Genomic DNA, 26,941 nt, shown 5'->3' with positions numbered 1-26,941 from the left:
ATGGACTAAAATGAGCTCAGATTTCTAAGAAACTGTCCTGTGGAATCCACTGCAGAGTGACCCCCCTCAGGCCGCATGAAGTCCATGGACTTACGGATCTATTTAAAAAAAAACAAAAAAACTTTCCCAATATTTAGGCACATTCATTTGTAGGAAAACACACACGTTTCTGCTGAGACTGGTAAATATATGCAGGGAAAAGTTGAATGGAATGGGGGGAAACACTCTAAATGTTACGTACTAAGGTAAATTATGTAAATTGTTGCCAACCCTCTTATGGAATTCTTTGCATATTTTTCCACATAACGAAAAAAGAATTTGAATCCATCTGTGAACAGGTGACAGAAGAAAATGCACCTGACAATCCGCAAAACACAGATGGAGCGGACTTTACACAATCCATACATCCCTAGTCATGACAACCTTAAATCATATTAATACCAATGGGTCAGTTTTAAGTATGCAGACACAGCCCTGATGATGCCTTGACACTGTGCGTACTGCATACGTGTATCGGCAAAAGTCACTGTACATATGCAAGCTGTCACACAAACAACCATAAGAACAGGGATGGAGAGTGACTGAGTGTATTCTGACTTACTGGGGGAGGGTTGGCATGCGATGTGATGGTTAAAGTACTAGCGATGGGATATAAATATATGAAATAAAGAAATAACCGCTTCTGGTTATCCACCTTGCACATGATGCATGGAAAAGTGGGATATAAATATATGAAACAAAGAAATAAACGGGTTCTAACACGTTTGGTCCTCCTTGTATTCTATGTGCTGACTGTTCCCTTGGTTTTTCTCCCACAGATTCTCTCCCCGCTTTCTGACGCCATCTTGGCTGAAAAGACTGTGACTGTTCTTGATGAGAAGGTGACTATTACTGACCTGGGAGTCCAACTCGTGACTGGGCTTTCGCTCTCTTTGCAACTGAGCCCAGGAAGTAACAAGGCTATTTTTGCCACAGCGGTAGCACAGGAAACACTTCAGACACCAAAACAGGTACGAGGCCTTATCATGTTTCATCTAGTGACAGGCTGCCCTTGCTGAGGTATACTATACTTCAGATCTCCCCAGAGGGCAGCCAGGTGTCCTATTTTACAGAGGACAGTCCTCTGTTTGAAGGCATCCTCTATTTGAAAGGTTACCCAGTCAAAGTATGGTTTAAATATTTATTTTTTGAAGAACGGAGAGCAGAACAGGGGTCTCGAAGTGAACCGTCATCAACTGTTAGCACCTACACAGGAGACTAGGTCGCAGTCTTTGTCACCATGGTTGTATTTCTATTTAAATGATTGTAATTATTTCCAAATTTGCATCTATACGTATAAATGAGCACATCCAAATTCAGTGCAGAGCTATGCAGTGGAGGCTGGTGACTCTGATTTATTTATTTATTCATTTATTTAGTTCATTTCATTTCTATAGCACCCAATAGCCGAAGCTCTCTGCGCAGTTCACAAGAATTAAAACCAAAAAGCACAGGATAAAACAATATAAAATATAAAAGCATTACAAACACAATTACAACCAGAATAAAACCTAGCAGCAATGCAGAGATTTAAAAAACAGATTTAAAACACCAAAGCGAAAAAGACTAGGAAGCTAAAATGAGGTCCTGCTGAGAGGTCCAGGAGAATCAACAGGATCGCGCTCCCCCTGTCCCTCTCCTGGCAGAGGTCATCCCACAGGGCGACCAAGGCAGTTTCCATTCCAGACCCAGGCCTGAAGCCTGATTGAAATGGATCTAGATAATCCGTTTCATTCAAGAGTGGCTGGAGTCCCCATCTGATTTTGATAGGGGTGTGAATCCATTCCGGGTTTCAGTCACAACCAGCCAAAACTCTAAAGGAGCTATCCAAGGTGCTGGACCTATTTGGGGGCTGGGGTTCAGCGCTTTGGATAGCTCATTTAGACTTCTAGCTGGTTCTGACTGAAACCCAGAATGGATTCACAGCCCCGCTGAAATCGGAGCCACCCGCCTCCACTTTGTCTTCCTTTGTTCTATTTGGGGTGATACATTTTTTTTCTTTTTTGGTGATGGGACAGCGACCACCCAAACCTCCTGGCCACCAATTTGGGAATCAGATCAAAGTCTCTTTTTAAACAAGAAAAGAAGAAGAAGTAATAAATGTTCTCATAAAACATTTTAAAATGTGTAGGCTTTCACACATTCCAGGAAATAGAACTGCACAGGCAGGACTAAAACAAATACAGGAAGCAAAGGCTGAGAAAAAACAGGTACCAAGCCTCAAGTGTTGCTCAGCAGCCAGCTGCCATTTCTAAGGCCTACTTGACTTGAGAACTCTGGCTGGTGAGACTGGGAAGAAGTGATGTTATTATGATTAATATTATTCTACAAAGGCATTCTAAATTTATAGGCTCTCATACCTGAAGGCCACCAAACAGCTAAACAGGGAAAACAAAGTTCCAGTAAATACGACTGTAAAACTAGAACAAGTACGAGGAAAGAATGGCTACCCATCTCTTCTGTTAGCCCCTCATAAATAACACACTGTCACACAATTCACCTGCTGTAAATATGCAATGCATTGCTTTAAAATAAATAAATACAGGGGACACCTTCTCCCACTGTGTACCTCAGCAAACATCTATTGGACTATCTATATTCTGCTGAGAAATTAAAAGCGAAAGAGTAATGTTTTTCCTTCTCCTGTCATAAAGTTTCACAGCCAAGGCCTTTGCTTTCAACCTGGTTTAAATCTCATTGCGACTGCAGGGAAATGTTCTATCCCCCCCCCCCCGAGTTTCTGAGAGTGTCAGATCCAGGTTCGATGACTGCAATGTATATTATGTGGGGCTGTCCTTGAAGGCAGTTTAGAAACTTTAGCTGGTTCAGAATACAGCTCCTAGATTGCCAACTGGGACGCACTGGCCTGATTGTATTTCACTTCTCTTTAAGGAGCTCATTGGCGCCAAGGATGATTTGGGGCACAATTCAAGGTGCTAGTTTGGACCTATATAAAGCTCTAAATAGATTGGGACCTGGGTACCCAAAGGACCATCTTCTTCCTTAAAAACCTGCCCAGAATTTAATATCTATGTCAGAAGGGCCCCGGCCTTTAGAGGTTGAATGGCTGGTACTTTGCAGCCTTATATTTCTATGGCAGCTGCCTTTAGTCCATTACTAGCTGATATACCCGGCGTTGCCTGGGATGTAATTTTGTCATAGGCACTATTTGTTAGAAACACATTAAGGTAGGTTTACGCTTCTCGGAAAGGCCCCATAAGAAAGGTGAAAAGTTGAATCCACCAGACTGGATTAAAAAAGCACAACAACTATAATGAGCAGATTGAATAAAAAACACTACTAAAAATGCGAGAGACTGCATCTGTAAGCACTACTACAGTATAATCCACACTGAATCTCATACCACTATTAAAATGTTCAACAGAGGCTTCCTTGCTGGATATTGCAGGAAGAGGGGAGAGAAACTAAATGCTCTCCACAGTCAGAAAAGAAACCATGAGTAAAGGGGAGGGAACAAACGGCGGCCAGCCCATCCAAGGTGAAGGAAGTCAGAGTGAATGGGAGAGAGACCAATAGAATGAAAGATGGCCAATGGCATGACTGGTAGCTGAAATCAGAAACCTGGCCTGCACCATGATTGAGAGGGTGCACTTGTTAGTAAGGGAAAGTATAAGCAAAGTAATCATGTAACCCAGTGACTCCTGTCATACAATCCGGCAAGTGAGAATGTGAACTAAAAGTGGCAAGAACTCTAGGGCCCAAATGGCAGGCTCAGTGGCCCCTGCAGTGTGATTAGGCCCAGGGCAGCTCCCCTTTACGCCCTGTCTTACAGACGGCCCTGCAGCCAGCCACAAACACGCAAACCCCCAAATCTTCCATTCAGCTACACATAAAACTCCGCTATTTTGCCCCTCATTTTGCAATTGCCTTCTCAGTTCCCCCCAGTTCACTCTTTTATGAATAAAGCCCTAAGTCTCCACTCCACTGTGTCATCCCAGCCCCTCAGACAGGCGAGCACAAACTGCACCACATTTCACATTAGTGTTAATCACACACTACTAACAGGTACGTCTGGCATTGAAAGGGGTAAAGATATTTAACACGAGCTTGCTTGCTTGCTGGATATTGCAGGAAGAGGGGAGAGAAACTAAATGCTCTGCACAGTGAGAAAAGAAACCATGAGTAAAGGGAAGGGAACAAACGGCAGCCAGCCCATCCAAGGTGAAGGAAGTCAGAGTGAATGGGAGAGAGACCAATAGAATGGAAGATGGCCGATGGCATGACTGGTAGCTGAAATCAGAAACCTGGCCTGCCCCATGATTGAGAGGGTGCACTTGTTAGTAAGGGAAAGTATAAGCAAAGTAATCATGTGACCCAGTGACTCCTGTCATACACTCTGGCAAGTGAGACTGTGAAGTAAAAGGGGCAGCAACTGTAGGGCCCAAATGGCAGGCTCACTGGGCCCCTGCAGTGTGACTACACCCAGGGCAGCTCCCCCTTATTCCCTGTGTTACAGGCGGCCCTGCAGCCAGACACAAACACACAAACCCACACACAATTTTTGACATTTATACATATAGAAGATTATCTAAGAACATAATAACACAAAAAGAGCCCTGTTGGATCAGACCAAGGTCCATCCAGTCCAGCATTCTGTTCACACAGTGGCCAACCAGCTGTCAACAAAGAACCCACAAGCAGGGCACGAGCGCAACAGCACCCTCCCACCCATGTTCCCCAGCAACCAGTCTACACAGGCTCACAGCTGGTAGTGGAGGTAGCACATAGCCACCAATCCTAGTAGCCATTGATAGCCCTTTCCTCCAGGAATATGTCCAACCCCCTTTTAAAGACATCCAAATAGGTGGCCATCACTACATCCTGTGGTAGCAGATTCCATAGTTTAACTCTGTGCCGTGTGAAGGAGTGCTTCCTTTGATCTGTCCGGAATCTCCCTCCTGAGGAAGGCAGAAATTCAGGTTTGCGGGATCTACTTTGGTTTTTTTTACTAGAACCTCAAGCGCCTCCAACCAGAGCCATGTGCCAAAAAGTGGCTCAGGGGTGAATGTACGCTAAGAGTTAAGGAACAGGGTGTCTCCGTGTGCCTGCTCATCCCGGGAATTTTTCCTGAGCTCACAATTCTTTAATCCAAGAATGCACTCCTGGTTTTCCTCCCAAGCTTTCTTCATTGCAGCAGCCTTCATTTAGAAAATAAATAAAGCCCTTTAGTTCTTGTCACGACTGTTAACGATTGGGTGCCAGAAAAACTCACTGCTCTACTGAATATCCCCTTTGCTAGAAGACTACCAGTAGATCCCACTCTGCCATCTGCCCATCCCTGCTCTATTCCAGCTGGTGGGAGCTCTCCAAAACCCGCAATATGAGTTCTTTGCCGGGCATTGAATCTGGGGCCTTCCGTGTGCAAGGCAGCTGATGTACCACTGAGCTGTGACTCCTGCCAATTTACGGAATGAGAGGGAAACGGGCTCCCTTCCCCTATCCTCCCATTTTTTTCTCGAAGCAGCCTTCTGGCAAAGCTAGGCTGAAGACAGATGCTGGGCTTTTCAGAGAGCTGAGGTGAATTTGAAAGAGGGATCACTTTTTGTGGTGCGTGCATGCATCCCTCTGTTGTCACCGCTAAGTAGATGGTGCATGTTTCTGTGATGCCTCTCAAATCTGCCACGCCTCCTGACCAGAGAGGACAGTAGGAGGAGCAATATGTCTTATGCATGCCATAGAAAGCAACGCTTCTCTCACTCTTCTATTGCCTCTGTGAGTGTATGCGCGTGCGCATGTCTGTGCATACATGGGGGCTGCGTTTGGCCCAGAGTCGCCCGTAGCTGACCCTTCATTTATGTTTCCTCCGCCGCAAAACCCTTCTATTAAAAGCAGGGGTGGGCCCCGGCATATGTGGTGGTCCTGTGTAAAAGTGGCAAAGTTTTGGAGTGCAGTCTTTGGTGGAATTGATAAGATACTTGGGCAGCAAGTGGAGAGCATTGGAGCTGGCACTTTTAGGATTATTTGGGGGAAATAATAGAAATTGCTCCTCTAAGGCATTGGCTGGATTTCTCTTGGCAGCAGCTAGACTGGCTTTTGCTCAGTTTTGGAAGGACTTAACAGGCGTCGCATCAGACGCTTGGTGGGCTCAGGTTTGGAAGATTGTGTTAACAGAAAAAATAACAAATAAGTTACGACTGGTGAAAGGAAGTAGGAAAAAGATACATTTACTATGGATTGGTATCAATTTATTATGTATGTTGGCAAAACTCGGCTCCATAACACTCTGCTTGTGGCATATCGGTCTCTCTGGTTCATGTGAACAATGTATTCTGTATTTTTCTGCCTTGACCTATTATAATTTTTGATATGCCTGAACTATCATATGTAAGGGGGTGGCTGGGGTGAAAATATAAGGAGATTTTATATATATATATATATATATATATATATATATACACACACACACACACACACACACACACACGCGTACATACATATATACATACATATAAAGCAGGGGTGGAGAACTTCTGGTGGGTAGGAAGGGCACATTATCTTTCTGCCCCATGGCACCCAAATTGATGCAGTGGCACCAGAAATCCTGTGGTTTTGGAAGGAAAAAAAGTGTGTCGCAAGTGGGGTGGGGAACATTTCCAAGCAGAATTGTGCATTGTTTTCTTGCAAAGCCGGGGTGTGTGTGTGCCCCCAATGCAGAAGCAAATTCAACTGTCAGGTTTCCCTTTTGCCCCTGCTGTAAACTTCAGAACCCAAATCAAAACACAGACAAGAGGCTTCAATTCTCGGCTTTTACTCCACTACTTCACTGGGTCATACAGATGCAAAATGGTCAGTGACTCACAGTCTACAAAAGAAACGCCTTCAGGGAGTTCAAAGGAAAACTACAAAAGATGCCCACCATTTGAAGAAAAGGTGGCTGAGCTATTCTAACTTAAGCAGGGGGGAGATCTCTCTCTCTCTCTCTCTCTCTCTCATGACACCTCTAAGTGCAGCTGTTGACGCCAAGCCAATCGGGCAGACTGCCTAAGTTCTGCCCCTGCCATCTCTCTCTTGGCTCTACGTCTGCACCTGGCATCTAAGAATTCAGTTTCTCCAACCCTCGCCTCCCCCTGTTCGCTATCTCTCACAGGGCTGTGTGAAGAGGGGCCCTCTCCATCCAGCTATGCCTCTGAAGCCTGGGAAACTTCCTCCCCCACATTTTGCGGCTCTTCCTCAGAATCTGAACTGCTCTGCCACTCTCTCTGCTCAGAGGCAACCCCGACAGTGGCAAGAAGCCACAAATATGGCCATGGGGGCCACATGTTTCCCCCTCCCTCCCCTGTATTATAGCAAAATATATTGTCCCTGTTAGGTTAAATTCCTGCTAGGCAGAAAAGAAATGCTTATTAATCTCAGAGTCTCTCTTTTATCTGGTTGGTGGGGAAAATAACCTAAGGCTGCATCCTTGGCCAGGCAATCAAAATGAGGTTTCCCTCTATACTCTTTGTAGAGTTTAGCAATCAAGTGACACACAGCTAGAAAACTGGGACAGCCAGCTAATCCTTGGCTGACCCGGGGAGCTAAACGCACTACCTTGAAATCAGCTGAAAAGATGGTTTTGATGGCATGCAGCTCAAGCAAGCTGTGCATTTCAGTTTCTGAGAAATTGAGTCGTATTTGAATCCATCCTGTCAATGTGATGGGGTGGTGGGTGGGCGGCGGCAGGGGGAGGGGAATAAATAGAATCAGGTGATGGGGAAAAGTTAGAAAAAATAGCTCAGGGAGCTTGTAAATGATCCCTTCTCTGCGTTAAAGGGCCACATTGGATTTGGTGGGGGTGGGGGAATGTTCAGGCCATCTCTGTAGCACAGAGAAAGAGCATCTGGGGTTAGCAAGGCCAGCATAGCCGGGAACCTGTCAAGGCCCATGCCCCAGGAGGGGGATCCTTCCAATCCCAGATGACTTGTAAGGGAAAAACTGGAGGCTGAAATTGGGTACCTAGGCACATCTGCTTTGAACAGCCTGAGTTTGGCCCTGATGTGGTAGGTGTGGTTCCTTTGGGGACTGAGACCAGAGTGTTCATATTCACCCAGATTTACTTAGATTGTACAAATAAGGACTAAAACAACAACATAAGCTAAATACATGTATTAAAGAAAGACTGAAAAATAAACTTTAACAAGCACACAAACCTTCCACTCAGCAACAAAGCAAAGATAAGACATACTCACACATATGTATTTTACCAAGAAGGGTAAAGGGACTCTCTCCTTCTCCAAGCATGACCGAAGAGTCACTGAGGCCTAAGTGACAGGCTCAGCGTAATGTCTCAGGTTCAGGATAAAAGAAGACAGACCCAGATCTCTTCCATGTACCAACTTTAATACCCCCCACCACAAATTGTGGTGTCCTCCCCTCTAATACATATTCCAAAATCTTTACAACTATTGGTCCATGTCATCCTATATGTCCCATCTCATGACACGTTTCCCAAATATTCCCTCCTACCTCTGTTGCACCTTCTTTACCCCAAAAATTTCTCAGTTCCCCATTTCTGCGGTCAAATGACTCCTCTCTTCTCCTCCTTTTTCCTAAAACCGGTTGGAACCAGTTGTGGGCCTCAATCTCCGGTTGTCCTATGATAACCTTCATTCAGAGCTATTTCATCCTTAGAGATGTATGCAGCCTCACCTGATAGCATACATGATGTCAACTGAACTCCTTATCCCATTACCCCTCTAAGCCCTGGCAAGCAACTGACATACCCATCTTCCAACTTTCCCTGTTGCAAGCCAAGCATCAACCTCTATAAGCATCCTCTCTTACCCCTTAAACTTTAAGCTCCCCATGGCCCATATTGTACCCAAATGTAAACTGCAAAGCCCAAGTAAATCCTTACAGCCTCCTGGACTCGATGCTCCTTCTCCTTGCTTTCAGTGCCTGTTTGCTTGCCATCTCTGAGTAAGCAAGCAGGGAGAAGTGAAGAAAACAGCAGTGACTTTGTATTCTGTCTCCTCTCCTTCTGGAAAGCGGTGCAGATTGGGCCTGGAGAAAGAAGCAACAACGGGGAGGAGGAGGAGGAGGGTGGATACAGGTGGTTCCAATTCGGGTGGGGCTGTGAATCCATTCTGGGTTTTAGTCACAACCAGCCAGAACTGTAATGGAGCTATTGGAAGTGCTGAACCCCTTCCCCAGAATAGGTTCAGCACCTTGGGTAGCTCCTTTAGAGTTCAGGCTGGTTCTGACTGAAACCTGGAATGGATTCACAGCCCACCCACGATCCACTGGAAGGAGGCCCATTCAGGAAGGGGGCCGCTCACTGACAGCACCTTGGCCGCTCACTGACAGCACCTTGGCCCCAACCTGGCACCAGCGCTGAGGACTAGTGTGGTGGTGTGTTGATCGAGTTTATGGTTGAAATAAGGAGGGATGGTTTGGAGCAGAGGAGTCGTGTATCTGTTTTTGACAGAGGTTCTGGGACATGAACCAGGAACCTGAGGCTGGAGCCTGATCAGAGAGATGCCCAAGAGGGAGTAAAGATCCCTTCCCCTCTGGCACAGATGGAAATCGAGGTGCCCAATACTAGCAGGCAATTTTATTGAAATTGTTTTTAGCTGTTTACATTTTTTAAAAGTTTTGTATAATTTTTTATGCTGTCTTTTATCTCGTGAATTGTTGTGAACCACCCAGAGAGCTTCGGCTATTGGCTGCTACAGGAATAAAATTAATAATACTACGAATAATAGGTCACTGGATTGACCAAGCCTGTTATAAGGGCTAGTGGAGAAGAGGAGACAAGAGGGAGCATTGGACACAGACTGGGGAGATCACAGCTCAGTCCCCCCACCCCACTCAGCCATCAAGTTCACTGGATGACCATGGACCAGTCTCTATCTCTCATCTTCACCTAACTCACAAGTTGTGGTAGAATGGACTGTACTCCTTCAGCCTGCAGACAGGGTGTTGCATTTTGGAATGCTTCCCTATTAAAAAAAGAAAGAAAGAAAGAAAGAAAGAAAGAAAGAAAGAAAGAAAGAAAGAAAAGAGGACCCCTGCAAGCAGAAATCAAACACAGCAGGGAGTGAGCTGAGCTAAAACCTTTCCCCTTAATCTGCCAAGTGTTTGTTTATTTTTAATTGCAGGGATCTTTTTCACATTGGGGAAAATTTTAAAAATCCCAGATAGACAGCAAAGCCCACCTGCCATCGGAAATGGTATGGCCATTCTGTCACCTCTGCAGTCTCTTGTGTCTCATCCCGTTGTACGGGTAGACCAAGGATGAGGCCTTGTGAGCCTTAGTGCAGGCAAGAGAATGTTCAGGCTGTGGATGAAGGCATACCACTTTTGAATGCTCCCCTAAGGTGGTCACTTATGAATTGCCAAAGAAGAGAAGAAATGCTTCAGTAAAAGAGCGGACAAAAGAAGACCTGCATATGCTAATGTATATGTATAGATGCAAATTCAGAAATAGACTTGGACTGGACAGACCTTCAAACAGAGAACTCCTTCAAATAGAGGACTGTGGCAGCCCATCAACTGGAGATGGTCCTCTGTAAAAGAGGACACATAGTCACCTTAGCTGCCACACACATTCAAACACACACACACACACACACACACATCCCCAAATCTTTCCCTGCTGACAGAAAACTAGCACACTAAGGAGAAAGGGTGTAGCCCACTCCTTTGCCAATTATGGCAAATTTTCTGTTTGCAGGAAGTTTCATTAGAGACGTATGAGCATTTTGGTTTTGCTCGCAAAACATGCAAGCATGCTGTGTTCAAAGACCCAAATGTAACAGCAGTAGCAATAGCAGTAGCAACGTAATAGCAATAGCAATATCAGGTGTCCACCAAAAATGTTCTCAAATTGCCGGATGTGTGCTCGTGTTTGATGTGCGAAGCTTTCCCAGTCCAATTTATTTTTATTTATTATTAAATTTATTAATCGCCCATCTGGCTGGTCACCCAGCCACTCTGGGCGATGTACAACATACAATAAAACAGTTTAAAACAATAAAATACTACCATAAAAACATTTTCTAAAATACCCTAACCCACCCCAAATGCCTGCCTGAACAACCACGTTTTTAATGCATGACGGAAGCTCATTAAAGAGGGGGCATGATGGAGTTCCCTAGGGAGGGAGTTCCACAGAGTGGGGGCCACCACAGAAAAGGCCCTCTCTCTCATCCCCACCAGTCTAGCTGTCCTGGCTGATGGGACAGAGAGAAGGCCATCTGAGGCTGATCTTGTTAAGCGGCCTGCCTGGTGCTGCTGGAGGCGCTCCTTAAGATTGTGTGCGAATTTCCTAATTTGCAAAAATTTCCCCTGTAGACTGTATCAGTCCTGCTTTAGTCTAGGGAGGAAAGTTGCACAAATCAGGAAATGTATGCAAATTTGGGGAAATTTGCACAAACATCATGTTCGGTTGTGGCTCAGTTTGTGCAAGTTTCCCATTTGCACAGAGCGAGCAGCGAATGGGAATGGGAATTAGGCATGAGATGAGTGGCGGCGGGACAACATTTGGAGAATGCTGGTGGTCTCTCCCTAAGTTTCATAAGGAAACACACACACATACAACTTGATTTCTCTCTCTCTCTCTCTCTCTCTCCCTCTCCCTCTCTCTCTCTTTCATACACACACACACACAGAATTCTCCTGTCTCCTTCTACTGCTTGTGTAGACTAGGCCTGAGGCCTGTTCTCAACCATGCCCTGAAAACAATGTGAGGAGACATTGCATTTTACATGTGTGTTTTAAAGAAATAATGTAATAACTGTGTGGGCTGGGGAGTTTTTTCTCCCCCATTTGAACACAGAAGAGTAGCAAGTGATCCCAATCACCTGTGATGCTGTTTGACGTGCCATTTATTAGGTGTTTCAAAGCAGACTCCAGGGACCTCGGGGGAAACAGGCTCTCTCTTAGCACTTCTGTGGAAAACAAATCTTATTACCAATGACTATTTAAAATGAGTCCTTTAAAAAAAAAATGGCTCAATGAGGAATTAAATTTTCCCCCCAGCAATGGCTCGAAGCCAGAACCATAGTTTCCTTGATCTGTCATTAAAGCCAGTTGGAAGGGGGGTGCAGAAGTCCATTGGGGGGGGTGTCACTGAATTTCCTACCTCTGCCAGGGAGTGACAACTGAGGAAGGGAAGGGGATTCAGTTTGCTCATGTCCAGGTGAGGCTACAGCCCTAGCAGCAGCTCTCTAGTTAGATGTCCCACCACCCAAGATCTTTTTAACGTCTGTTGGTCCTGAAAGTGCCAGCAAGGGTGTTCATGGGTGCCTGCCTATGGGACCCTTTTATCAGTGCTGGCCCAAGAGAAATGGCTTCCTGAAGTGGAGACCATATTTCCCCCTACCCATCCCCACTAGGGCCAACACCTAAAAAAAAACAGCCTTACTCTGGCTGGATCGTTCAGAGACCAAGTCCTGAATTCATCTACCACCCCTTTTCATGGCAATGCCAGCGCCAGGTTTTGGAGGCCTCTTGGGCAAGACACCCCCAATGGGCCCTTCCCTCAGGGAGTTTACCTTCTCACCACCATTGTCACCAGCTGCTTTTGCTCCTCAGCCTCTCTGACCCTTGATACCGCTCCCTTGCTTGGCAGGTAGTGATCCAGGGTCTCCTCGCTCCTACTTCTCACCACCACCGTTGTCTGTGACAGAGTGAGAGGCAGGTGAACAGGCAGGTTGCAGTGAAGAAGAGCAGGAGCAAGTCCAGGATCTTGTTGTTGGTGGTGTATCTTTCTGGACTTGCTGTTACTTCTCCTTGCTGCCATTGCTTGTTCACCTGCCCTCTCTGAGCATGCAAGCAGTGACAAGAATGAGAGCCAGAGCAGCTTCCTTCACTTGCTTTCACTTGCCTTACACTCTCCCCTGGGTGGTGGTACAGACAGGGTCCAGAGGGAGAGGGTAAGTGGAGGGGTAGTGGGGACAGGAGTGAGGAAGAGCATGTGGTGTTAGGGTCTGTGTTGGCTGAGGGCCTTTGGGCAAGACACCTTCCGTGGCCTCCTTCCCTCAGTGGGCCGACCTTCTCACCAACTGCTATTAGTACTATAGTATCATAGAATCATTGGCTTAGAAATGGAGATGAGCACCACCCCCTAGAGTCGGACACAACTGGTTGGGGACACCTTTACCTTTACCTTATCATAGAATCATAGGGTTGGAAGGGGCTTACAAGACCATCGAGTCCCACCCCCTGCTCAGTGCAGGAAGCCCGATTCCCAGGCAGTCTCCCATCCAAGTACTAACAAGGGCTGACCCTGCTTAGCCTCCGAGATCAGATGAGATCAGGCGCATCCAGCCCTTAACAATCTTCAGTCGCTGGGCTGGGAAAGCCCCCTTAGTACTTGAGACCTTGAAGAACCACAGCCTCTCACAGTAGACCGTATTTGGCTAGATCAGCCTTTCCCAACCTTCGCTCCCAAGGTGATGTTGGAGTACAACTCCCACCACTCCAGCAAGCATGGCCCGTGGTCAGGGATGGTGGGAATCATAGAATCATAGGGTTGGAAAGGGCATACAAGACCATCGAGTCCAACCCCCTGCTCAGTGCAGGAAGCCTGATTCCTAGGCGATCTCCCACCAGGGCTAACCCTGCTTCGCTTCCAAGATCAGACGAGACCAGGTGCACTCCTCATCCTCTTTCTCATCATTGCTCCCAACTCCTTGTTCACTTGGTAGGCACAGAGCAAGGAGGCCGTGGCATCTCCTGATGGTCCTCCTCCCCACCACCATTGTCTGGGCGAGAACGAGAGGCAGATGAACAAGCAGGTTGCCATGGTGAAGAGAAGGAGCACTTCCCAACGGGATTTTGTCAGTGGGGCCCTGACATTTAACCTGCCAGGTTGAGGTTGTTAGCGGCTGAACCCCTTTGTTTATAGATTATTTTATCTGCTTCATCTGTCTCTCATTTTTAGTGTGTGCGTGTGTGTGTGTGTGTGTGAAATGGATCATCCATCCCCTTCACAATCAACACCACAATAGACACAGCTTCCCGCTAATATGACTTTATTCTACTAGAGCCTAGCCTCCCTACAAATGCAGATTCACGGAAGCCCTCAGACTGCCCCAGGTCCTAAACAACTAATCAACAATCTCCAAGCAGAGGAGATGAACCAGAGGGAGAGAAAATTGCTGGCAGTTTGGGGTATGAACCTCCTGGCCAAGCTAGCTTCACAGGGATGCCCCTCCCTTAGGGTGGCTCCCTCCTACATTGGCTTCCAAGAGTGGCTATCCGGGTGGAGTGTCTGAGCCCTGCCCCTACGTTTTCCACTTTGCTTTGCGATGTGCCCTAGTGTCTCTCAGGTCATTCTCCTCCTCCTCCTTCTCAGAAACGAGTTCCCACGATGGAGGGATAGGGCAGGGACTCAGCCTGGCCCATCTGCTTGTCTAGGCCTTCAGAGGAAGCTCTTCTAGTGTCTAGGCTCTCTAGGGAGGGCCTCTCCCCCAGGCTTTGATCTAGCAGTTCTAACTCTGACTCAGAACTGGAGCTGTTAGACATCTGAAAGGGCTGGGGCTCATCCCTGACAGTGTGTGTTGTAAGATGCCCTGACTGCTGTGCATACAGTGGAAAGGTGGGATATATATTCCCTCAAATAAATAAATAGGCAGACCAGAGATTGAAACTGGGACATTCTGCATGCAAAACATGCACTCTACCTCTGAAGTTTAGCTCACTCCCTATGTGCTTCACATGTCTAAGTTCCCAGATTCAATCCAGGAGGTGTGTGTGCGTGTGGGGGGGGGGGATTGCCTCAGTCCCTGAAATCGTACTGTCAGTCAAAGCAAACTATATCACCTGGGATGTATCAGTGGTCCAACCCAGTGAAAGGCATCTTTGCCTCTCTGTCTGTGTTCAGTCCTGTGTGTTTCTGTGGAGTGAAAAGAAGCTTGAGAGGGACCTGAAAGAGGGTCATCATCAGCTCCTGGTAGGGATGTACGAAAGTCACTTACCTGGTCTCGCAGCTTGCTTCGCGGTGGGGGGGAGGCGCTTCGCTTCTCCCTCCGAAGTTCAGGCCGGGGGGGGAGGCTTCCCGCCTCGCCCGGCCGAAATTCAGGCCGGGGAGAAGTGCCCCGTCTCCCCGGCCGCGAACTTCAAAAGAAAAAAAAAAAGCCCCGTGATAGGCTACGTAATGATTTACGCAGCCTATCACGGCTAGATTTTCAAAGTCAGCCGTGATAGGCTACGTAAATCGTCACGTAGCCTATCACGGGTGACTTTGGGGGGGGGAAAGCGTGTACGCAAATGGCGGCGGCCCATGGGCGCCGCCATTAGCGTTCCTTAGTTTGACACATCTAGTCTACGTAAAGATTTATGTAGACTATGGCGAAAATAAGGGCAACGCAGCGTTGCCCTTATTTTCGCCATAGTCTACGTAAATCTTTACGTAGACTAGACGTGCCAAATAAGGAACGCTAATGGCGGCGCCCATGGGCCACCGTCATTTGTGTACGCACTTTTTTTTTTTTTTCAAAGTCACCCTTAATAGGCTACGTGACGATTTACGTAGCCTATCACGGCTGACTTTGCAGATCTAGCCGTGATAGGCTATGTTAATCGTTACGTAGCCTATCACGGGGTTTGGTTTTTTTTAATTCAGCTGTAATGGCGGCAGCGGCGGCAGCTGGTTGAAAGACCGGCTGCCGCCCCCGCCCCCGGATGAAAGCCCGCCAAACCGTCGCCGGGACCCGCCACCTGGAGGGACATTTGGAGGAGGTAAGTCCCATCCCGGGGGGGGGGCGGGGGAGTGGCGGAGAATTTCACCGCCGATTTCGGGGGGCTGAATGCGTTGGCACTCGGCCCCCCGAAGTTTCGGGGAGAAATTCTCCCCCATCCCTAGCTCCTGGTTATATTTTGATCCAACTGCCTTTACTCTTGGAATACGTCCCTCTATGGCAAACTCAGGTGGTGAGTGAGTGCCAAGAGGATGGAGGGCAAAGCAGGCCCACTGAGGAACAAGACAGAGGTATCAGCATGCATGGGGGAACCCTGAGGCATGGAGAAGTTAAAGAAATTATTTTTGCAAAACTAAGGGGCAAAATAATAATAACCCCAAAGAGGCCAACAAGGGGCTAGTCATGCTCAGTAGCCATCGCGTGTAGACTGACTGCTGGAAAAGAGAAAAGGAACATGGTGGAGGGGATGGGGAATGGAATACTTGCTTGGAGGGAGTGTCTGGCTGGAACCCTGAATAGGAGCATTCATTCCATTTATTACATTTCTATACTGCCCAATAGCCAAAGCTCTCTGGGTGGTTTACAAAAATTAAAAACAGCACCACCAAAATACAATATAGTAACATAACATAAAATGGTTTGCATATAGAAATATCAACCCACTTTGCACAATCACCAATAAAAATCCTAGGAGTCTTTAAAAAATCTTAGCAGATGCTGCCAAATGCCTGGGAGTGGAGCAAGGTCTTAAGCTGGCTCTGGAAATATGACAATGGCGTTGCCAGGCAGACATCATTGGGGAAAGCATTCCAAAATTGGGGGGCCACTGTGGAGAAGGCCCTCTGCCTTGTTGCCATTCTCTGAACCTCCCTTGGAGGAGACACTTGGAGGAGGGCTTCAAGTTCATACAGGGAGAGGGGCTCCATCCGGTATTGCAGGACAGAGGATAGACTGCAACATTTCTCTGCACGTCCCACTTGTAGTAATGGGCTGTTGACTTGTAGATCAAGCTCCCCTTCAGTTCCACAAAGAGAGACTCAATTATTATAGTCAGCAGGGGAGTGTGGCCAAAGAACTCCAGGATAACGTGTGTCACAACCCTGCAATTGTTCATCTCTGGACCCTGATTGTACCTAGAAAACAAACTCTGAAAGGTTTGTCCTGTTTTGTTTTGTTTCCATCACAGGAAGCTGCTATCAGCTGCTGGATCCAGTTCAGCGATGGGGCTGTCATGCCCTTGGACATTTATGACATCAAGGATTTCTCTTTGGTGGCCACATCCCTGGACGAGAAAGTGGTCTCTGTCCACCAGAGCCCAAAATTTAAATGGCCCGTCATCACAGCTGAGTCAGAAGGTCAGGGGCTGTTGGTGAGGGTGGAGATGATGATCAGCGAATTGTGCCAGAAATCGAAAAGGAAGAGTGTTATGGCTGTTGGGACAGGGAATATCAAGGTCAAGTTTGGGCAGAATGACGCCAACCCCAATGCCAGTGACAGCAAGCATGGCGGGGGCGGCATGCATCTGGAAAACCATAGCAGTGACCGACGTCAGAAGACAACTCTACAGGAGCGGTCTCGGCAAGATGGCCCTTATTATACCTCATCAATGGGCCAAGAGGAAACCAGAGGAGCCAGCACCCAGAAGTCCATCTTGAGTAAAAAAGAGGACCGTGAGAGTCTTCTGGACGATGACAGCCATATGCAAAACATCCCAATAGACTTTACCAGCTTCCCAGCACAGGTGGACCTGCCGAGAAGCAATGGAGAGTTGGAAGAAGATGACCTTGAGGAGACGCCCCGGGGCCTAAGTGACTTGGAGATTGGGATGTATGCTTTGTTAGGAGTCTTCTGCTTGGCCATCCTGGTCTTCCTTATTAACTGTGTCACCTTTGCCTTGAAGTATAGGCACAAACAGTCTCCCTTTGAAGAGCAAGAAGGCTTGAGCCATTCTCATGACTGGGTAGGGCTGAGCAATAGGACAGAGCTGTTGGAGAACCATCTCAACTTCTCCACGCAGCAAGAGGAGTGCATTACAGCCATTGACCGAGGCATGGACTTGGAAGAGAGCAAATACCTCCTCACTGCCAATGCCCAAAAGAACCTCAACGGCCAAGTCTTCCGGCCCACAGATTCTGTCCCCTTCCCCGAAGGGAAGGAGCAGAAAAATGAGGAGACAGCCTCACCGACCTCCAAACGGAAACGCGTCAAGTTCACCACCTTCACCACCATCTCTTCAGACGATGGGTGCCCCACTGTCGACTCCATCCTGACAAGCAGTGAAGATGATATCAAATGGGTTTGCCAAGACATGGACCTGGGGGAATGCAAAGAATTAAGAAACTATATGGAACGGCTACATGAAAATGCATAACGATACACCAGAAACTGTTTTCTTTCTTTTCTTTTCTTTTCTTTTTTTCCACTCACCTTTCTGCCTTTAATTTGGTGTAATGGGGCAAAACAAAAACAACACCCCCCCCCCACAACCATTTGTGAACAGTCAAAATGGTGGACAGTTTGGTTTCAATGGAGCCGTGAAAAGCAGCTGGAGTGTGACAGAGGTCCCAAACAGGAGATGTTCTCTGTGCTCAATGATTCTTAAGGAAGGTGTTTGGGAAGTATGCTGATGCAAGGCAACTTACATGGGGAAATAAAACATAAAAAAGCAATCTAATAAGCTCTCATTCTTTAAGCTTTTCCAGCAAATCAATACAATACATAGTAGAAGACTCCAACACAAAGCTTGGATATTATGAAACATACCCAACTTTAATTCTCAGTATTGCAGGGCTGTGGTTCAAAGCTAGTGCTCAGATGGGAATAAATGAAAAAGCAAAAGGTGACAAGGCAACCAATGCCGTGAGGAAGAGAGCATCCAAAGAAAACATTCATTCAAAGGGCCGTCAAAACCAGAAACTTGGCATGGGCTGCTTTGGTTTCCTAATTATCTGCAGAATAATTAGGAGTGCCAAAGAATGCAGAGGAAAAGTTTGATATGTAGCTGCATTTGACAGGATGGTCTCCCAATTGGTTCATTTGCCTGTCAATCAATGAAAAAGGTCCCTCCGCTTCCTTCGTCATGCTGCCATGTGCAAAGAAAGACGAAACTGCTTTTTTGAATAAATAACATTGTATGTCTCTTTGTCACTTTTAGATTGTGTTCCTAAGCATGTTTTTTTGGAAGCGTCTCTGGCTTCCTAGGTTGGTGAGGATGTGTGTGCAGTTGCTGGGTCTCAGAACTATGAGGGACCCTCACCAACTGAGACCCTATGCCACCAACTTGGATTTCTCTTGGCACAGGTTCCAGCCAGATCCAAGTTGCTGATATCTTCCCTTAATAAAGAGTGAACCCCAGAATCCACAGTGCCAGCATGTGCCAGTTTCTGGGATGATTGATCAGTTTATTTACCCTACATCTGTGTTGGGCAACATGTGTTCTTCTCAATGTTTTGGACTACAACTCCCATCAGTCGTAGACAGTGGAGTCAAAGGTGAGGGATGATGGGAGCTGAAGGCCAAAACATCTGGAAGGCCACAAGATGCCCACCCTTGCTCAATAACTCTCCCCCCCCCCTTACTGGCTTCCCTCTGCCCAGGACAATTATGGGGTCTTCCTAGGGCAAGCTGCCCATAGAGGTCTTAAAAAACAAACAAATTTGGAGCCAGCTCTGCTTGACAGTAAATCTTCTTGAAACTGGTGGGATTTACTTCTGAGTAAACATGCTTCCCTACAGGAAGGAATATATTCACAATGTAGTCCTATGCATGTCTACTCAGAAGTAAATGCCACTGAGTTCAATGGGACCTATTCCCAGGTAAGGGTGCATAGGATTGGAGCCCAAGTATTTTATTCCCCCTCCCCCAACATTGATTCTAAAGCAAAAGGAATAACTACGGAAATGGACTGAAAGCAGACTCAGTGGAGAAAATGTGATTTCAAATGCCAGTTTAACAAAGTCAGAGAATAGTGGGAAGAACAAACATAAACAGGGACGTTATGCCTTGAAATCTGATTCCCTCCCTTGTTGCATTTCATTTCATTCCCTTTTATTTTGCAATGCAAAGTATGAACTTCATAGCTTCCTGAACAGAGAGCTGATTTACACATTCAGAATAATCACATGGTACAGCCCTGTTGAGACTGTACCATTTTGGACTGAAGGTAGGGATTGCATGCTTGAATGCTTCTGGACGCCATGTGTTTAGAGAATTAGTACATCAGGGAGAAAGGATATGCCTGTCAAGGTGGACACTGAGCCCATAGAACCTCAGAGCAGTTCTGATTCTGAGGAGGAACAGCTGTCTGTGGGAGAGGAGCGCGCTCTTCCCTCCCAGGCCCTGCAGCTGGCAGAGATTCCTCCTACTGGCATTCCAGACATAGATAGCAGTCCTGGGAGTGAAAGAGCGTGGGAGGCGGACTGGCTGGATGCTCGACGCAGACGCAGAGAGCGACGACCTATGGAGGGCGCGGAAAGGAAGCATAGCACCTGTTTGGCGCGCAAGCAACAGTCGCGTCCAGAGGACCCAATGGAACAGGGGGAGGGACTCTCCCTAGCCCATAAGTTCAGGGTCTGCAAGTGATTCTTGTTCAAACGGGGACCAACTGTTTCCAACCCGGGGCATAGATTACTCTGCTGTTCGTAGCTTAGTCGCTGGTGATAGAGTTATTAAGTTGTAAAAGGAATAAAGCCTTGAAAAGAATCCTTTGTCTGTGTCTGGAGTTGGCTACTGGAGTAGACTGAAAGAGGCCGGCTAGAGCCTCCTGACAGCGCCTAGCCCTCTCCTTGACAAGCTAGCTTTCTAACGCCAGGGAATGTTGTCATATACAGTCAGGGCCAGAAATATTGGAACAAGGATAACTGTTTTGGCAGTTGGCCTCTGTACACCACCACATTGAAGCTGAAAGGAAACACACCCAGATGGGAGCGAAGTCAGGACTTTCCGCTGTAATTCAAGGGGTTTGACAAAAGTGGGGCACTAACCATTCAGGAAGGACAGCCAGTGGCATACACACACACCCATCCTTGGTGGCTCATAAGTAATGGAACAAATGGCTGACAAGCAGCTGCATGGCCAGGGGTGGCCTGTTTCCTGGGCACCCCATGACCAATCAAGCAGATAAAAGGCCTGGAGGTGGTTCTGAGTGTTACATTTGCATTTGGTAGCTGTTCACTGGAACTCCCAACATGAGGTCCAAAGAGGTGTCCATGCGAGTGAAGGAGGCCATCATTAGGCTGAGGAAACCAAATAAACCCATCAGAGAGATAGCAAAAACAGTGGAAGTGGCCAACACAACAGTTTGGAACATCCTGAAAAAGAAGGAATTAACTGGCAAGCTCAGCAACAGCAAAAGGCCTGGAAGACCACGAAAGACAACTACAGTGGATGACCACAGAATTCTGCTCATGGTGAAGAAGAACCCTTTCACAACATCTAGCCAGGTCAAGGACACTCTTGCGGAGGTAGGCATGTCATTGTCAACATCCACAGTCAAGAGACAGCTTTGTGAATGTTAATACAGAGGCTTCACAACAAGGTGCAAAGCACTGCTAATGCTCAAGAACAGAAAGGCCAGATTAGCCTTTGCCAGCAAACACCTAAAAAGGCCTGCCCAGTTCTGGAATAAGATTCTTTGGACCGATGAAACCAAGATTAACTTGTACCAGAATGATGGGAAAGAAAAGTATGGAGAAGGAAAAGAACAGCTCATGATCCAAAGCATACCACATCATCTGTCAAACATGGTGGAGGCAGTGTGATGGCATGGGCATGTATGGCTGCAAATGGAGCCAGGTCACTGGTGTTTATTGATGACCTGACTGCTGATAAAAGCAGCAGGACGAATTCTGAAGTGTATAGGGCTATACTTTCTGCTCAGATTCAGCCGAATGCTGCCAAACTGATAGGACGCCGCTTCATATTGCAGATGGATAATGACCCAAAATGTACAGCAAAAGCTAGCCAAGAGTTTCTGAAGGCAAAGAAGTGGGATGTTCTTCAATGGCCAAGTCAGTCACCTGATCTCCACCCAATAGAGCATGCTTTTCACTTACTGAAGACAAGACTGAAGGCAGAAAGACCCACAAACAAGCAGCAGCTGAAGGCCGCTGCTGTAAAGGCCTGGCAAAGCATCTCGAGGGAGGAAACTCAGCATTTGGTCATGTCCATGGGTTCCAGACTTCAGGCAGTCATTGACTGCAAAGGATTTTCATCCAGGTATTAAAGGCGACCCTTAAGTTTGAAATGATGTTGGTTTGTTCCGTTACTTATGAGCCACCAACAATGGGGGTGTGGGTATGGCTGTACTCCCTGAATGGTTAGTGCCCCACTTTTGTCACACCCCTTGAATTACAGCTGGAAGTGCTGACTTCGCTCCCATCTGGGTGTGTTTCCTTTCAACTTCAATGTGGTGGTGTACAGGGGCCAACTGCCAAAACAGTTATCCTTGTTCCAATATTTCTGGCCCTGACTGTATACTTTTGGTATGTACACCTTTGTGCATATGCCAGTTGTCACTTGATCTTGCAGCCATCAACTGATGAATATGCAGAATATGCATGTATGAACAAAGCCAAAGTGGGGTGGAGGGGGATGTTTAATGCTTTAGAAATACAGCCCTAGAGAGCTTCCTAATTCTTCTAGAATGTATCTCTACTCTCCCACTGAGCTGCTGGTGATCTGTCTTTTGGGGGTGGGAGGGAGATTATTCACCAAAGGCAAAAATAATTGCTAGTTAATAATAATCTGCATTGATCCGGAAAACGAACACCAAGGCAGCCAAAAGATTCAATTTGGGAACAAGAGTTATTTTTCCCAGCGAGCCAACTATGAAGATGAATGGACTTCACCTACTCACAGTGCTGAGGTAAGTAACTGCAGAAAATATGTTCACACTCCGTTTAGGTAATGGATGAAACATAGATGGAGCAAAGCAGTGAACGAGCATTCAAGCAATGGGTTAAAGCTGCAAAGTGAGCTTCAGTTATAATCATCTGGGGGGCGGGGGGTATGGTAGTGGGAAAGGTAGGGCAAACTTACACATCAAGGGCAGAATAAACCGCTTGAGAAAGTCGCCACAGCATCTTCCGGCCCTACCATCAAAGAAATGCTCAAGAGACTGGAAACAAAGCCCTATGAGGAGAGATTGAAAGAACTGGGCATGTTTAGCCTTGAGAAGAGACGACTGAGGGGAGATAGGATAGCACTCTTCAAGTACTTGCAAGGTTGTCATAGAGAGGAAGGCCAGGATCTCTTCTCGATCATCCCAAAGTGCAGGACACGGAACAATGGGCTCAAGCTACAGGAAACCAGATTTTGGCTGAACATCAGGAAAAACATCCTGACTGTTAGAGCAATACGACCATGGAACCAATGACCTAGGGAGGTGGTGGGCTCTCCCACGCTGGAGGCCTTCAAGATGAGGCTGTCGGGGATGCTTTCTGTCAGGGATCCTTTGACTTGGATTCCTGCATTGAGCAGGGGGTTGGACTCAATGGTCTTCTAGGCCCCTTCCAACCGTACTATTCTATGATTCTATGAAATATGAGATCGAACTGCAGGTGGTAGAATATAGGCACTACAGAAAAGCAGCAATTGTCATCTATTTAATTCACTGTTGTATTTTAACAAAATGGTTTGAACTGGTTTGGCCTGGCAGTGTTTCCTCAGGGGTTTTTGAAACAACACAAGGATCAGTATCTTTCGGGCAAGATGTTATGTACAGGGCTGGTTCTCTCCTAGGGGCCAGTTGCACATGCCCTCATTTGATTCATCACTTGAGGCTGTTTCTGATGTGTATGTTCATCGATGGATGGCCACATCGCTCCATGATTAAGGAGAGGGACCATGGGCTTCCTCACATGGAGCTTTTATCTTGCTCTTTAGATGGTTCACTCACGGAGGTTTCGAGGCCCTTTAGATGGCGTTGTGAACCTCCAGGGCATCTCCTGCACTAAATGACCTTTATTCTGTTTTTAAATAGATGGTAGACAATGAACTATCGAATTACCTCATTTGTGTTCCACCTGAGTTCCCTCCATGAAAAAGGAAAAGCTGCAAGAAGAGGAGCTAGATCAATGAAACGTATGGAAGACTCCAATGAGGGGGAGAAGGAGGAGGAAAGGGGAATGGGAAAAGGAAGCCCATGTAAAGAGAGCCCGTTGTGATCCTGCATGTAAAACGGAAGCATAAAGTCCTGTTTTAAATGTGGGATTTGAGGCTGGTGTAGAGATGCTCCATATCTCAGTGGCTGAGCAAGCACAAGGTCCCAGGTTTGTTCCCTGATATCTCCAGTTAAAAGGATCTCAAGTAGCCACTGATGGGTAAGAGCCATGTCTGAGACCCTGGAAAGCCACTGCCTGTCACAGTGTAGACAATACTGGTCTGGATCAGGAATGTAGAACCTCATTCCTGGGGGCCGAATCTGACCTGCCTGAGATCCAAAGCTTGCCCTGCAGGGTTCACCAGATGCCATGCCTCCTTTCCCTGGACCACTAATCATTTCCTGGCGATTTCCTGGCTTTTGTGCAGTTTCCCCCAGTCTAAAAGGTTGGGATGCCTCTCCTAAGGCTTAGTTCCTGGCAGGAAGAGTGTCACGTTCCTTCGTCTTCCCTGTTCACAATCAACACACTCCAGGAAACAAAGCTTGAGGCCAATACTGCTTCATTAGTTAACAACTAGTTTCTTTACAAATGCAGATTCTAGGGAACTCTCAGACTGCATAGAACCAGCTAATCCACACATCTATGAATATCAACAGAGGAGCCGAAGTGGAAGTTAGAGGAGTTGCCAGCAGTCTGGGCATGAACTTCTCTGCCAGACATGCTTTGCAGGGATGACTCTCCCTTAAAGTGGCTCCTTCCTGAGTCGGCTTCCACGAGGGGCCAACCTGGTGGAGCGTCTGAGCCCTGCCCCTAACTTTTCTGCTTTGCTTTGTAACCGACAGAGCATCCCTCAAGTCACACCCCTCGCCTTCCTCCTCCGAACCCTGAGTTCTCATGGGGGAGCCATTCAGCCTGGGCCATCTGTGTGTCAAGGTCTTGGGAAGAAAGTCTCGCTGTACCTGGACTCACTAGGGAGGGTTCCTCCCCCTGTTCTGGCTGTTTCCATTCTGAACCTGAGGTTCTAGACATCACATGCTCAAATTCATTCCTGACAAAGAGCTTCAAGCTACAAAATGGTGGTAGTTCTGGCATTTCGGCTCCACGCCTTTTGCCTTTGGTCCTGCCTACCACTGGAATGTGCCCCCCGAGAGCTTCTCTGAAATGGAATCCATCAGTTGGGCTGAAAGAGGGTTCAGTACCTCTGGTCTAGATGAACCACAGTTCTGGCTTGGGGCAAGGCACCTTCATATGCTCTGGATCTTCAGCACATTCTCTTTGGGGGAGACTGTAGCTTAGTGGCAGAGCACACGCTCAACATGCAGAAGGTTCTAGGTTCCATCCCTGGTATCTGCAGTTAACAAGATCAGGTAATAAGGGATGGGAGACACCCTGAGATGCTGGGCTAGTGAGACAAAGGGTCTATTGTTGCTAGAATGTTTGTAGTAGTGCTGTGCAAAAAAATTCTCCCACAATTTTTTTTTAATCATTCTCATTCAATTTGATAGAAAAGAAATTGCTTTTTCTTTTCAATTCGATAGCAAATAAATTGCTTTCGAAAAGAAATTCAAAGGAGGAGAAATTCCTGAGAAATTCTCAGGGGGTGGGTTTGGGGTTCTTGTGCTTACCTTACTTGTGAGGTGGCTGAGGAGTGTGCAGGAGTGTCCTGTCTTTCATTGTACAACAACCTCTGTGGCAGCCGGCAGCCTTCTCGGCTTCCCACACTTCAGTTAAAGCCATCATGAGGAAGACCTCATGATGAGGCAATTCCTCCCATGGGGCTTTTTCAGTTTGGAAAGTGCAGGTGGCCTGGGAGGCTGTAGAGCAATGGAAAGATGCGTACTGGAGAGAGAAAACACACACAGCACCCTTGGCCACCACGCAGTGATTAGAGACGCTCCAAAATACCACCACAAGAAATTCAAAATTCTGCCTCAGAAAAGTGGAAGCCTCAACACAGTTGATGCTGTTGCCATCCACCGAAGCAGTGCAATAAACCAAAAACCCTGAGGAAAAAAGAATGAACCTGTGCTACAGCCCCTGTCAATAGACAGCCCTGTCTGTGAGAAACGGAGAATTTCTCCTCCCCTAGGAGAAATTTGGTGAAATTTCTCCCCCCCCAATTTCTCTGCCCACAAAGAGGCTGGAGAATTTTGAGAGGCCCTGTGCGCACAGCTCTAGTTTGTAGTGCCTCGAACCCAATCCTTTGGGATTCAGTCCATCCCCACAGTGCATCTCTCATAAGAAGAGACCTACCGTCATCAGACCAAAGCCCAACTATTCAGGAATCCCGTTTCCTATTACTGCACGGCAGCAGACAATTGGATGAAACAGCGGTGTGTGCAAATCAAGGCCAGGACAGTGCAGGGCAATGGGGTCGTCCCAGAAGCTTTGGAACGAGTGCCCCAAACTGGAGGTGCTGTCTCGCACACATGGAACGAGGAGCAATCGTTTTGGCATGGCCCTAATATACCAGCTCTTGGTTAGAGTACAAAGAAACAGTGAATGTGGGTTTGTGTGTTTTTTTCCCAGAGGCTAAATTCTCTTTAGGTTTTAGGCTGTAACTGCAGTCAGAATGAAACGATCTGAAAACGACTTGAGTTATGCTGTGCCTGGTAACGGCTTCTGGCTTGCCTTTGTGCCGATGTGAGCTGGGAACCCCACTGACAGCAAGGCCTTTCATCTAGGCACGGTTTTGCCTATAAAGCTGTGCACCAGGAAAGCGAGTGAAGTGCCTTGGATATGTAATATTAATGGGCAGGGACGAGGTGGCACAGACTTTTCCTCGTCATCCAGCCAACTCTCCTTATGTTGTTTCATGCTCAGCCGAGTTGTGCTTGACATGACAATGCAGCCCCCTTCAAACAGCCTCCCTGCACCCAGAGAGAGCATACGCTGTCAGCATGGAGGGGACATACCTGTCAATCTCATCAAGAGAGACTTCGGGGGGTGGGGTTATTTCTTTTTTTATTATTATTTCATTCCTATCCCACTTTTATTTTTCTTGCAAGGCAGCCAAGGCTGCTCGCATGGCCTTCCTCCTCTCCGTTTTATCCGCACAACAACCCTGTAGGGTAGGCTGGGCTGAGAGTCAGTGACTGACCTGGGAGCTTTATGGCTGAGTGGGGACTAGAACCCAGGTCTCCCGAGTCCCGG

The 26,941-nt window shown here is 47.1% G+C and overlaps 1 protein-coding gene across 1 annotated transcript in view; it reads left to right on the top strand.

The window, feature by feature from the left end:
• The window catches only part of TMEM132D (transmembrane protein 132D), a 376,683-nt gene extending 358,349 nt beyond the window's left edge, over positions 1-18,334 (top strand). The window contains exons 8-9 of the mRNA XM_084819261.1: positions 819-1,010; positions 16,873-18,334. Of these exons, the coding sequence (XP_084675387.1) occupies positions 819-1,010; positions 16,873-18,057 (1,377 nt within the window). The 3' untranslated portion in view covers positions 18,058-18,334. The remainder of the gene's footprint in view (positions 1-818; positions 1,011-16,872) is intronic.
• Positions 18,335-26,941: the final 8,607 nt, after the last annotated feature.

This window comes from Heloderma suspectum, chromosome 13, assembly GCF_057233095.1.
Source record: "Heloderma suspectum isolate Gila_16-S chromosome 13, 16-S_ref, whole genome shotgun sequence".
Taxonomy (NCBI): Eukaryota; Metazoa; Chordata; class Lepidosauria; order Squamata; family Helodermatidae; genus Heloderma; species Heloderma suspectum.
This window is presented reverse-complemented; position numbering and strand designations above follow the sequence as displayed.